The 14,800-nt window shown below is 43.2% G+C and overlaps 1 protein-coding gene across 1 annotated transcript in view; it reads right to left on the minus strand.

The window, feature by feature from the left end:
- The window catches only part of hcn4l (hyperpolarization activated cyclic nucleotide-gated potassium channel 4l), a 44,295-nt gene extending 37,084 nt beyond the window's left edge, over nt 1-7,211 (minus strand). The window contains exon 1 of the mRNA XM_063196339.1: nt 6,538-7,211. Within this exon, the coding sequence (XP_063052409.1) occupies nt 6,538-7,211 (674 nt within the window). The remainder of the gene's footprint in view (nt 1-6,537) is intronic.
- Between the last annotated feature and the right edge of the window lie 7,589 nt (nt 7,212-14,800).

Consider the following 14,800-nt stretch of genomic DNA (forward strand, 5'->3'; position numbering starts at 1 on the left):
TTTCGCCTCTTCGCTTCGCTCGATTCGCCTCCTATGTGTCCCTACCGTAATAGTGTCATGAACGAGTCATAAACATAATGCCAATGTCATAAACGTTTTATGACCATGAAAAGTTGTTAGGCCTGTCTTTGTCACAACTGATTTTCACTTAAAGACAAAGTCATACAACGTTTATGACATTGACATAATGTTTATGACACATCCATGACTGCATTATGACACAGTTATGTCATACATATGACGCCGGCGTCAAGTAAAGTGTTACCCAATTTCCTGACTGGGGTGAAAACCTTTCACAACTATTTACAAATGACAATCAGAACTTTATAACAAGGGGCAACATTACGTGTGATGTTGATGAATAGCAGTGCTGTAGAGTGACTGATTTTCGAATGGACACCAGGTTATTTTTTGTGCACTGTAAAACACAAAACACTATCAGCCGAGCTAACGTAAACACAGTACAGTGAAAAACAGTTCACCAACCTGATATAAGCGTATTTAGAGTAGTTTTTCTGTTCAACTTCAGGCTGGGTATGTGTGCAGGAAGAATCATGTGACATTGAGCTGAGCTGTTGAATGTTACAACATGCAGTAAAATGCTGTTGTGGCAACAGTGTTCTTAGATACAGGGCCATTCTAGTCAGTTTGGTGCCCTAGGCAAGCACCCCCCTTGCCCCTGTTTTATGCACAATATACTAACCCCAACTCCGATGAAGTTGGGACGTTTGGTAAACAGTGAATAAAATCAAAATGCTATCATTTTCAAAACACTCAATCTATTCATTAGATGGAGAATAGTGAAAAGACAACATATTAAGTGTTAAAACCGAGAAAAAATATTGTTTTGGGGGACATATGTACTCATTTCTAATTTGAGAAATCCAACACGTCTCAAAAGAGTTGGGACGGGGACAATAAATGGCAGCAAATGTCGAGGAAGACTAAAAACAAAACAAAAGACAACACTTAACAGTTAAATACATTAACCGATGAGATGATTTTATATAAAAAACAGTGTTAATTCCTATCTTGGACATGATTTCACCAGCTTAAATGATGGGTGTATTCCTTGTCATGTTTTGCAATGTTTTCCTTTCTGTAGTGCTTACAGTGTGACAGGTCTTGACCAAAAACCCACCATTTTATCACATGCTGGTACTTAGGATGGAGCCAAACTGTTAAAACATAGTAGAGAATGCAATTTGACCTTACTATGTGGTAGTAATCGAAGATCTCCCTTCAAAATATAATGCATGAGTGGCTTTTCATGCTGTTTAAAACCCATTTATACAATTCAGCACTGTATATAACTCTACAGATGAGTGAGAACATCTTAACCAATGCACTACTGCATCCGCATGCCATCATGGAGGCTGACTTTTGGAGCTAGCACTAACACAAGTTGGATGGTCCATTTTCACTGTAGCACAGGATGTGCAATGCTCTATTATTGTCAAAAAGAATGGACTTCTACAACCTCTGCTGACTTCTGTAAGCAAAGGACAGTTTCCCATGTCTTCTGGGTCTATTTCAAGTGAGCTCAGGTGCTTAGGAGAATGTTAAACCCCTGTGTCATTTTCATGCATTAAGCATTCTTAATATGGTCAATTTTCAATAGCTCTAGCACTCCAGGAATTAGAGTGAGACTACAGCCAATATATATTTCATGATGTCATGAACCTATACAATGATTTTATTAACAAAAATATGTCTTATATACACTCAATCGTGGTAAATCAAAGGGAATTCAAAAATGTATGTAATAACTATGGTAATTATTCCCTTTGCATCTTTAATTCTGAGTGACTCAGCCTCTCTGTGATGATCTTATACCTGGACACCTATATTGTCCGTCAGTACAATTCATTTTGAAATGTTCTTCTTTGTTGTTTTATCTTATTTGGATGTTTACTAAATTTCACTGATCCCCGTCCCAACTCTTTTGAGACGTGTTGGATTTCTCAAATTAGAAATGAGTACATATGTCCCCCAAAACAATATTTTTTCTCGGTTTTAACACTTAATATGTTGTCTTTTCACTATTCTCCATCTAATGAATAGATTGAATGTTTTGAAAATGATAGCATTTTGATTTTATTCACTGTTTACCAAACGTCCCAACTTCATCGGAGTTGGGGTTTGTAGAGTAATAGTTTGGCTTTTGTTCATTTAGAAATCTACATCAGTAAACACACCGTATGCCTCGGTCGAAACGGCAAATTTCTCTGCCATTTCAGTTGGCTAAATGGACATTGATATAGCCTCGCGAGCCATCCTACGTACTTCCGCCAAAGGATTGGCTCCACTACTGTAGTCTGGCCGTGCTTCTCTGTGGAGTGCCTGGAGCAGTAGAATTTTGATCGCAACGCCCCCCCAGAAAACAGCCAATAATCGAATACGCCCCCCACGTGGGGGCGAAAGGGGGAGGACGCTCGTGACAATGACATACACATCTGCGCCAGAGCCATTGGTCTGCGCTATGTTGTTGTTGAGTAACTGCCAGCGATTGGGTGAGAGGTGTCCAATAATTTCAAACCATAACTGAATGCAAGCTTCCTGCTTCCAACAATTGCTTCAGAGCAAACAAATGCCAGACCATAAATACGAAATGAAATGGTAGTATTATGGGATGGTCAGGACCAGGCTATCATTGATAGTCCTTCCAAACAAAACATTTCCTCCTTTGGCAGTTGCCTGAAATTGTGGGCGTAACACGGATATTTGAGGGCAACATCGGATGGTTACCTGTTGCTGCCGACAACCCAAAATGCTGTGCGCCACTTCCCTCAACGATGACTAAATATGGCGGCCACCCGATATTCTACCTTAAAGGAACAGACCACCCTTTTTTGATTTTCACATAATTGCAGTATTTCCAAGCATTATTCATGAATGAGCATATCATTTTCGTCTATGTGTTTGCATTGCCCTGTTTGACAGTATACCCAAATTAGGCATAGTAATGCAAGTCTATGGTACAAAATAAAACATCATCAAATGTACTTATAAACCACTTTAAAATGAATGTAACATTCACCAGAGTATAAAACAGCAATTTAATTCGGTCCAGTGATCACTTGTGGCTTGATGCTAAAGATACCAGTTACTTTCAGTGATTATGCTAAGCTATGCTAATAATTCTGATCCAATAAATCTAAGTACTGAAAACAAAGAGAAGAAAATGATATGCACATTCATGAACAATGCTGGGAAATACTGCAAATATGTGAAAATCAAAAAAGGGTGGTCTGTTCCTTTAAAACACAGTCTGACATTGAATTACTTAGATATTAAAACTGAAGCGAGAAATCAACAATGTAATATCTAAATATGAAATCACAAGATCTATTTTACGATTCCGTTGTCTGTTGGTCTTACACTAGTCAACTAGCCTACAGAAGCTAAGCGCTAACATGAAGAATGTAACTCCAACCATAGCAATGGCGTCAGGTCAAATACGTACGGACCAACGTCGCAAGGCCGTTCGAAACTAACGCTTTAGAAGATAACTTCACGATGGAAGTCATAGTATCTGACCAGACAAGTGTTTATTTAGGGAGGGAGTCATCAAACCGCTGACTTCCATTTCAAACACGGCCATAGTGTTCGTATATCTGATCTAGCAGAGATCTAGCTACAAACTTATGTGGGCAAATTATCATTTTTATTGTTGTTAAGCAATACGTTCTATTTCGCTTGATGCCGCCTCAAGATATTTGGTGCAACCATCTAGTTAACCTGTGCTTATCTCCGGCCCTGCTTAGATAGATGGTCCTGAGGTCTAGAGCTATAGCTAGATTATATAGCTTTAAATCCTGTAGGAGTCTAAAAGTGGATAACTTCTGTGTGTCTTTACAGCAGTCCTTAACCTGGGGTGTGGGCACCCCCTGGGAATGAGCCGGAGACTGCAGGGGGTCTGTGGAATTTTGTTTGTGTTTAAGTTGTGACCAAAATTCTGCTTGCAAATATTATAATTAGATCAAACATGTTTTGGGTCCCATGGAAAATCAGGTGATTAATGTCTTGCGTGGCTTGTCTGGGGAAGAGGTAGGGGGATGCTTTAAGGAACAAAGGTTATGAACCACTGCTTTTCAGATTAGTTTAGCCTTGACTTTATGCATTACTGTAAGAGTCAGAGTTCTCCTCTGTATGAACTCACTGCGAACCTGGTTAATATGTCAGTACAACTACCTAGCCTAAAACTCGCATTGAACATATAGGCAGTCTAATACTGGTTGTATGTGATTATTGAATTTGAATTTAAGGTATGTCTATTAAAGGAACAAACGGGATTGTGCAGTTTCTATTCTTTGGCTGCTCAAACATGGAACCTCCACCATAACATCAGCGCTTCATCCCAATTAACTTTTACTAACACACATGCTGTGTAACGTTGAATGTCTAGAAAGGTTGCTTTTTTGATCTTTTGTCAATTCAAAGTGCTATAATGTAGGCCTGTCTATCTCTGCTTCTTTCTTTCTGTCTGTCTGTCTGTCTGTCTCTCTATCTGTCTGTCTGTCTGTCTGTCTGTCTGTCTGTCTGTCTGTCTGTCTCTCTATCTCTCTCTCTGACTGTGTGCAATGTGTCCATTGAACTGTGTGTGTGTGTGTGTGTGTGTGTGTGTGTGTGTGTGTGTGTGTGTGTGTGTGTGTGTGTGTGTGTGTGTGTGTGTGTGTGTGTGTGTGGTCCAGTCTGTCACAGATATGAGAGAGAGAGAGAGAGAGCGCGAGAGAGAGAGAGAGAGAGAGAGAGAGAGAGAGAGAGAGAGAGAGAGAGAGAGAGAGAGAGAGAGAGAGAGAGAGAGAGAGAGACTGTTTCTGGGACAGGGGCATGGCTTAGGGATATGGACTGGCTGCTGTCCTGTCAGAGAGCTTCTCGTCATGACAGATGGAAGTGCAAGTGGCTAAATGTGAGACCTTCAATTTAAAGCATACTAATGTGTTTTGGATATATTCTCTGTACTTGGTCCAGACAGAGAAATTCTGAGGCACTCAAGGTTACAATTTTTAACCTTTTTTATTTGACAACAATGCGTGTTTCTGCCCTTAGGCCTATGCCCTTCTTCAGGGTGTATGCTGAAGAAGGCCACAAATGCAGAAAGGTGTAGGCATTGTATCCAAATAAAGAAGTTAAAATTGTAACCTTGAGTGCTTCGGAATTTCGCTATCTGGACCAAGTTTGAGAGCCTCTGATGAGCACCAAAGAAAAAAGGTGAAGACCCAGAAGCGCTACAATTTCTTTGTGCGGAAACTACAACTTATTCTCATAATTCTCTGCAACCTCTGGGAAGATATCCACAACGGAAAGTGTACTCTAGGGGTTACAACCATACAATTACATTCTCTGCTTACAAACAGTGATAACAACACCATCATTCTGCCTGCCTCTATATGTACAGGCCAATGTCTGTGACGCACAGGCAGTCGAACGCAGCTCATTTTAGTGTAGTAGGCTATATGGGCAAATCAACAGGTCCACGAGACGTGCAGCTGCAATCGCAGCAAAGTTCAAATAGAGCGTATGGGACCTCGACTAAAAACAAACAATTCGGTAATTACAGTTCACCTGCGCACCCCCAGTGCGCCTGCATGTCCTGATTTCTCTCGCGCGGCCAGTCTCGACCATGCTCTGCGCGCGCTGCTTCTGCTGCTGCTGCTGCAAAGCTCCAGCCCCAGCACAGCACCCGCTCACCACCATCGCCGCACCATCACATCTCCATTAAATAAATTGTATTGTCATAATCCGCCCCGATGTTTGGCCCTAATCACGCCTATGCTCACGTTATCCTGTTTTGATTACCCCAGCTATGTTCAGCGGGCCACGCACGCGTACACAAACTGAGAGCAGAGAGGGGGGGACGAAGGCAATGTCAGATTGGAGATGCAGAGGCAATGGCATATTGCAGCATTAGGAGGACGAGAGGCGCACGGGGCCGATGAAATCACCCCTGAGTAACAAATACATTAGCTTCCGGTTTGATCTCTCTCTCTCTTTCTGTGTGACATGCTACAAGTATAGGGCCCAGTACTATTTATAAGATGGGCTATGAATGACTCGATATAGTAGCAGGGTATTTCAATTGAAGCACGGAGGCATCCCTCTGCATTCGTATTCATAAGGGGACAGTTCAATCACAAACGGACAGAAATAGCTCCATGTGCATGATCACAAATAAAGGCCTATCTCGAATGGAAGAAGGGGCCACCTGATTCTCATTTCTGGTGCACTAGCGTTAAATACATCAGCAGCATCTGCAGGTCTAGTCTCAATGACACTCTCTAGGGCAGGGGTATAGGCTATCGGCAACCACAAACAGATTTGGTGCTGTGATGTGATACAGGTTTCTGTGACCAGCTGCCGTCTACACACTCAAGGGCATGGGAAGACTATTGTCTGTGGTAACACTATACTTCTCTGGCCCCTCTAAGGCAGACAACAACCTCCACTGCACACTGGCAGCATTTGGCCACCGTTTTGCCTGCCCGGCTGACTTGTGTGGTTAGCGCGCGCTAAGAGGGTGTACATGAGCATCACCTGAAGTCACTGTAAGGATGAATGATCCAAAAGCCCGCTGTCTTGACCCGCTCCTGCTCGCGCTCCACTGCCTTCTCACTTCCGAACATTCGCAGGGAGAACTTGTTGACCCCTGGCTGCAGCATCGCGCCAAACTGTCTGTGCATGAAGCCAGCAGACTGATACATCCTGTCGTCGTCCGACATGATTTGATCGATCCCCTCTAACTTTATGAAACTAGGCTGGTCACTATGAGACGCTTCCTCGGCCCCCGCGCCACCGGTGGCCCCTGCCCCATCACCCTGCGCCCCCTGGTCTCCTCCGGAACCCGGCTCGTCGCTGGGGTTGTCATCCGTGGGGCTGCCGTCTGTTTCAGTGATGAGACGCCGCTGCTCAGCTGAATTTGAATGTCGACTGCTGATGGAAGACAGACTGCCTTTAAACCTCCGACAATCCCCATTCACGTTCGTTCTAAAGACTCTCCCTACATCTGGCTCTGTCTCTCCGCCTTTGGTGTCACAGATGCCCTTTGTGCTGCCGGTGGCGGAGGGAGAAGGCAGATGTTGCATCTTGACACTTTTCCTCCGAGTGTCCTTGTCGCCGTCTTCTCCATCACCGCTCATTGTTGCTTTAGGTCCAATATGCTGGGGCAAACTGTATACACGATTGCGCATGGAAGAATGTAACCTATCCATTGTAATGTCGCAAACCAATTTACACGGACTGAAGGAGAAAATAAACGACGAAATCAGAATGTGTTTACAATAGGCGATGTAATTTACACATATATACAATTTGGTGTTCTATGGGGGAAAATCACCCCAAAAAGATTTGGTCTAGAAAAAATTACAAATCACGTCGTAAACAGGTCGTCTCAAACATGAATCTGACACTTCGAACGTGCCCGGTGATCCAGCTGTGCCCCATCCCGCTCCAGCTGCACGCTGTTGCAAAGCCTGGCGATAATGATGTCCACCTTGAGCGCAGAATCCACGCAGGAAGGAAGACGAATGTGTCTCCGTGAGGACACAATTGGACCAGCGTTTCAATGACAAAGCACCATCCCTCGCGCCGAGAACGCGCTGGCTCCGTCAACACCAAACAATGCACCGAAATCACGCCATCCTCCTCAACAGAATCCGTGGCCACCTGACATCACTGATTTGCGGTCACCGGAGCTCCGTATTTGTGTGAAGCTAATCTATCGGGTTGCCATAGAAGCCGCGACGGCACACAAGCTCAACCCACGACCTTTGTCTGGGCATTTAAAGGGATGAGGTGTAGCCCCGCTGTTTGACAGCACACAGGTATTCAGGTAGCACCCTACCCCCTTAACTTGCGCAATCATCCAACTTTATGATTGATTGCAAGGGCCGTAGTCTACTCTTCAGGCCCATTCTTACTTTTGCATTAGTTTGTTGCGTATGGCAGCGCATTTGGGTTGTGACAAATTGGAGTTAAGGCTCTATTCATACATGCCAATGTATTTTAATCGCGCTTTTATTAAATGGGATTTAACTCGCATTTGATTGGATCCCAAACAAGTGAGGTGGTGGTGGGGGGCAAATGTAACCCTTACAATAAATGCGTAATTGTCTCCTCGCACCACAATGAGAAGCAGCATATCAGCCAAACAGCTACTGTATATCGGGGGGGGGGGGGGGGGGGGGGGTACCGACCTGTTGGGTTGCCACCAGCCACTGTGCGCTTACAATGCGACTGTTTCGCATACTATAAATCGTCCCTGCTGTGGATTTACATCCACTGTTGACTCCCCTCTTACAGCACCACATCTGGTCACGAAAGGTGTTAATGGAACGTGTCTGTTCCAAGCCCGAGGTAGCAGCTGTTGCATGCCCTGGCAAAGTATCACTGTTATATCTGCATTAAAATTGAGTCGTGGATATCAGTGTCCTTTTCTATTTTACATAAGTGGCCTTGCCCAAGCAAGTCCCACTTACTGTCCTTGGTAAGTCCTGTTTATCATTATTATTACATCAGTTACTCCTGCTCCTCGGTGTTGGAGTAGCAAGCTAACTCATGTAGGCCTACCCAGATCACATTATTCAGGAAACAAATTGCGAGGAAGCCTAATACATTTGCATAGATTTACTACTTCAATAATCAAATTACAGTTACTATACAAGAACAAATGGATTACAAGGAGGTACTTTCCTGTTTGACATATTAAGATATCCTGCAGCGATTTATGGTCATCCCACACATTGTCAGAAATCCAAACAGAGCATGGAAGAGCTTCTAAGCAAATGTCATGTAATGTTGATGGCATCAGTAATTCATAGGACCAGAGGCACCAGTACATGTGCAAAAGTGCACTCTCCTTGCAAATTCTGCCAGTTCAATGCAAACGATGTGTGTAAAATGCATTGACAACAATGCCACATTGGCTATCACTACCGTATGCTTTGGGAAGGAGGTTTATGGTCATCATGTCTGTACTCTTAACACTCCAACAATCAAAGCTGGTAAAAATGTGACCATATTTAGAAAGCTTCTTGTGTACAAATGGTGCAGATGTCTAAGAGTCTCATACAGAGCTGCTTGAAAGTATGTGAACCCTCGAGACATTGTCAATGTTTTTGGGAAAAAAAGGCATTATGAACATTATTTAATTGACATCCAAACATTTATTTGTAAAGCACCATTTGAAGTGAAGTGAAAGTGAAAGCACAACTGCAGTGGGAAACTCCTACTCCCATTGTAATTGTGGCACGGCACTCCACAGCGCTCAAGTGAACACTGCACACAACCAAATTGCATTAATGACGGGACGCTACTATGCTCAGGGTACTGTTGGATTTTAGCCATTCTGTTCCAAACATTGTAAACCCATTTAAAAATCATTTTCAAAACTTACTATGTGTTGGCTAGAATCCAGCGTGTTCTTTTTACAGTCAGAGAGCATGGTGTCCGGGTTTATTTCTCTGCACGGTGCACTGTGTAATTTTAGTAGTTAATTTCCATAATTCATGATGTCCATTCACAAATGTTACCCTTTAAACAAATAGCCTACTTACCACCAACTATCAAATTCCAAGTATTCATTATGGCTGTGAAAATTGCACTTATCATTCATGAAAAGGGGGATCTTCTCCATGGTCCGCCATTTTCAATTTCCAGAAGTAGGCCTAGACATTTTTAGCTGCATAACTTACTGTACTTTCATCATACTAGTAAATATTGGTTTATAATTTTTCAAACATTCATGAAAAGGTCATAGTTGACAATAGTCAGCACATTTTCAATGAGCAGCATAGTTGCAATACCTACTCTGGCCACAATCTTACACAGTACACCTTTACGGTCTAGACTTTGATTGGTCCAAAGCAGAATATGGATCTTCTATCTCTGAAGTCATTGTTTTGTAGACTTGCTGGAATGCTTTGAGTTAGTGTCTTGGCCAATAATCCATTTTCTTCACAGCTTCAACTGTCTGACTGATGGCAGGTCAAGAATTTGCAGATATGCCTGAGAATCCATAGCCTGGTTCTCACCAGACCTCTGTGTGTGTGTGTAGTTCTGGAGCCCCCTGGTGGAGCTCCAACACACATGGAGGTCTGGGAGACTGTAGCAGGATTCCATTTCTCCAGTCAAAAAATAATCGGAGCATTTATTTCTTCAGTATCAATGGCAGCATTGATGAGTCACATGACAGATTATAGACTATATTGACACTTTGGAGATCAACAGAAATGTTTTTGAAGGAATTTGTTGGTGGCGAGGATGGGCAGAATGATGGATAAAGCCATGCTTTCTGAAGGTGGAGCCAACACGTGCTCTCCCAGACATAGTAGTGGAACTTACAAAGTCGCGCAGAACTTAAGGTAATTCATGGTTCATCGGATAATGGAGTCCAGATTCAGAAACAGAGAAGCAGCCTCAGACCTTTACACTTCCACCACCATGCTTCACTGTTTGGAGGAGGTCCTTTTCTACATTTGCAGTGTTGACTTTTCTCCAAACATGGCAGTTTTGATTGTGACCAAATATTGGAACTATTCTTTGGACTCATCTGTTCAGAGAATGGACTCTTAGAAGGCATCTGGAAGGCATTTTTACAAAGTTGAAATGTGCAGCTTTGTCCTTATTGAGAGAAGAGGCTAGCAACCTTCCCATGAATGCCATGCCTATTCAAATATGTAACCCTAGGACATGCACATGACCGTAGGCCCATGCATGTCCCAGATGCTGCCAGGTTTGAAAGCCCAACTCCAACTCCCATTGTCATTGTGACACACCACTCCACAGCACACAAGTGTTCACAGCACACTGCACACATCGAAATTGCATATATGCCTCACTCGTGCAAGGGGGCAGCCCCAATGGCGCCCGAAAAGGAGCAGTGCGGCGGGACGGTACCATGCTCAGGGTACCTCAGTCATGGAGGAGGATGGGGAGAGCACTGGCTAATTACTCCCCCCACCAACCTGGCAGGTTGGGAGTTGAACCGGCAACCTTTAGGCTACAAATCTGACACCCTAATCGTTTATCCATGACTGTGTCACAGGTAGAAGGCGCACAGTTTTAAGTGACACTTCCCTTTAAACCCAACGCTACTCTGAGGAATGAGCTGCACACCACCAAAGAGACCAAGACACAGAAATACGTGTTAAACAGTTATTTAGCTGCTTTTCTAACAAGAGGAGTCCCAGGAATAATAGGCTCGTCAACCAGTACCAAACCAAACCCAACCAGCCCACCGCTCAGCCAGTCGAATGTCTACAGTCCTCGGGGCGGGGTCTCCGATTTTGCGAGTCTTCTCATGCGCTCGGCTCACGTGCTGGGGGAGACAGCATAAGGTGATATGCTTTGAATCAGGAGCAAGGAAGAGGAAGAGGAAGAGGACCAGGAAGAGGAGTCTGGGGGGGTTGAGCTTGGAACTGTGCAGATGTGCCTTCCTTCTCTATACTCTTTTGTTCATATGACTGTTATACAAGCTGTTGTTTCAAGTTCATTGTGGTGGGGTATAGAGCCAAAAGGATGAAAATTGTGCTGATGTCCTAATATTCATGGGCCTAACTAGAGGGTCTGGAGATGCACAACTGAGCAGGCGGGAAACTCTGTTGAAGTTTGAAACGATTGGATCTGATTTCATCCAATTTCTGATATTTGGCCAGAACTTATGTAACATGCTGTTGCCAAACTACCACGAGCTACACTACAAGTTCTACAACATCTCTCCCCTCCCTAGTTGTTGATTGGTTGGGTTGGGATGCCTCTCATGAAGATCAGGCCCAATCAAAATCTGTACGCCCAGAAATGATAATTGAGTGGAAGCTTATGACTGGCTCTTTAGAAATGAGTTTACTCAGAGCCGTCTAATAAGAGTTGCGCAAACCGGGGACCAGGAAGTCGGTTGGTGATGTGATTCGCGTAGATTAAAATGTTTCTTAACAGTAAACTTCTGTTCGTTGTAAACTAACACAGAACCATCACATACCAAACAAAGATTAAGTACAAACAAATTACATTACCGTTACCACATTTTCTGTGTTCTACGGCCACCTCCTAGAACTAAGTAACTTCTAATAGAACTAAAGTCAATAGGGATTTCCATGTTAATGCTCCGTGAGGCTCCATGAGAGCCGCCATTGCTGTGGAAAGATTGGTCCATAGAGGTCTATGGGAGTGACGTAACTCTGTTATTAGATGGCTCTGAGTTTACTATAGTAATGTAGCCAGGCCATGCCCTTCTAGTGACCCTCTGTTTGTGAGAGCCATGTGAAAAGTATTGCTGTGATGTTCACGAATGAAGCCATTCTTTTGAACGGCTAATACATGTGAATGATGGGTACCAAGTCTCCATTCATATCTGTATTGTTTTTTGTTGTAAGCATTGCTCCTCCACTGAGAGACAGGGAATAGTTACGTACATGGGGAGGATTGCAGCCTGACTGTGTGGTGATTATTTACCTCACATGAAAATGTGGCATGATGACACCATCAGACTTGAGCACTATCTTCACATGAGTACTCCAATTCAAAAAACTAAACAAATCAGTGCCTCTGCTACAAAGAGTGACAGGGATAAGGACAGTCAGTCATCCTATGGAGAAATGAAAGGACATGTCCACTTCATTTACTCTTCATTTACATTCCCTTTTCTGAGTTGGCTGTAATGCAACAACACAGAGGTCCTCACTGATTTATTAATGATTGTTGCTGTCTTTCCATGATCTGGATTTTGCTTTAGAATGGCTGTCTATGGCATGTCCACGGAATGAACGTGTCCATAGACAGCTATTCCAAAGCGGGTTGAGACAAAATCCAATTTAGCTAAATAACGGATACAGCTGAACATGAAAATTTTTAAGTGCCTTTTTGCATTGCAGGCAACTCGGGGGGCAAATGTGCTAAATAGTGGACATATCATTCAAGCCAAAGGTCACACACATCTTTAAATGCTGTCCTCTTAAATCTGAATTAATAGGCCAAACTGGAAAAGAGCCAAATGGGGCAGTTTTTTTTTCTAACAGCTCTTTGAAAAGAACAAGAAAGCCCACTAAGATCGAAATCCCCTCAAAGAGAGCCCATAGACTCAACCTTTTTTTTAACAAATGCCCCCTTGACCTCATCATATGTCTGCCAATGCTCCCCTTAATATTGAAAAATAAAAGACTAATGCCCCCAATGAAAACTAAGCCCCGCCCCCACTCAGCTGTATCCTTCTCAATGTCCCCCTAGGGCCCCCCAACGCCCCCTGGGGGTCTGTAGCGCTCCCATTGAGAAACAATAGACTAAAGTGTTATTTAGCTGTGTTTATTGTTTCCTTTGGCAACAGTGCCCCCAGTGGTCAGAACATGCTCGACCTCAGGTCAAGGTTGTCAAACTCGTCCTCTTCTTTTAATCTCAGTCACTCACCAACCATGTGCAGAATTTACTGCCGTGAACGGGAATGGGGCATCGGGCGGCCGTGACACATGAGCAAACCCCTGGCCATTTGTGTATGTGCTTGAGCTGAGGCTGTCTTTTTTTGCTGAGACTGATGGTAAATCTGGTGCAGGAAATGAAAGAGCCATCACGATGCCGTCACAACCACAAGACCCGCTGAGTAAGACAAGGCCACGAGGTGCTGATCAAATTATCACCTAACACGGGAAAACAAGTCAGAGGAAGAGGAACAATCATGTTTGCTTCAGTGAGCAGTGACAGATATGGAAATTGATACTTATCATGTTTCCCAGGGAAATATTGATTTGTTTATACAACTTTCCGCCTCCATGTGCTGTGGCTGTATGACTGCTCACTACACTTGTGTCATACACACACAGAGGAATATGTAGTGACTGATCTTTACTGTCTCATGCAATAAGAACATGCTTGACTAGACGGCACCATTCACCGTGGCAGACAATTGTTTCTGTGTGTGTGTGTGCGTGCGGAAAATACTACCCCGATTCCCAGAAGCAGATGTTAAAGTCAATACCCAGACGACTCCTTCCATGGAATGTCTTTATTAGTAAAAATGACTTGGGTTTGCCTCACAACAACGACGAGGTCGAGCTTGACCATGTGGTCCATATGTATGTAGTACACTAGCAGTACCTCCCATGGAGTCATGCAGTAGTGGATGATGATGATATCAGTCTTGACTGCTGCTGTCTACATGATCTTAAAGCTTCACGCCGGCAAAAAAATAAATAAGTTACGCCTTAATAATAATAATGTCTCATAAACATATATATATATATCTGGATATTAATATACATGAATATATTATATGAATAACTATTGCATAGAATAAAAGCCATGCTGTACAATACACCTTGATAAAAAGCAATCAGTTACATTTAGGACAGACATTGTTCATGGAATTACAAAATTAAGTCTTGCAGGTGCGTCGTCACCTTTTTTTCCTCCACCCCTTTAAGTGCACCAGATGTGGAACATTCAGACACTATTATTACTTTCAGTGATTGAATAATTTAAATAAATACATACATAAGTACAATATAATCTGGAATAGAAAAGGACTACCGAGGGACATCGCAAAGCCCTTTTGAAATGAAGCCCCTAAATGAATGGCATAGACACACAACACTAGACACCTCCTCTCATCAGTGGTTCGCAGTGCAATGGGAAACTGTACAAAAAAACTGTCATACCAGTACATGGTCGTGTTGCATTATTCCTTACAGTAGTTTTTAAGAAACTAGATATCGTCTACATGAAGCTGTCCCCACTAGACGCCACCCTTTACACATCCCTGCCCCATCCCCACCCTCCATAAAATCTAACCTGTAAGAAAGTGTCACTACCTTAC

The sequence above is a fragment of the Engraulis encrasicolus genome, chromosome 4, assembly GCF_034702125.1.
Source record: "Engraulis encrasicolus isolate BLACKSEA-1 chromosome 4, IST_EnEncr_1.0, whole genome shotgun sequence".
Classification (NCBI taxonomy): Eukaryota; Metazoa; Chordata; class Actinopteri; order Clupeiformes; family Engraulidae; genus Engraulis; species Engraulis encrasicolus.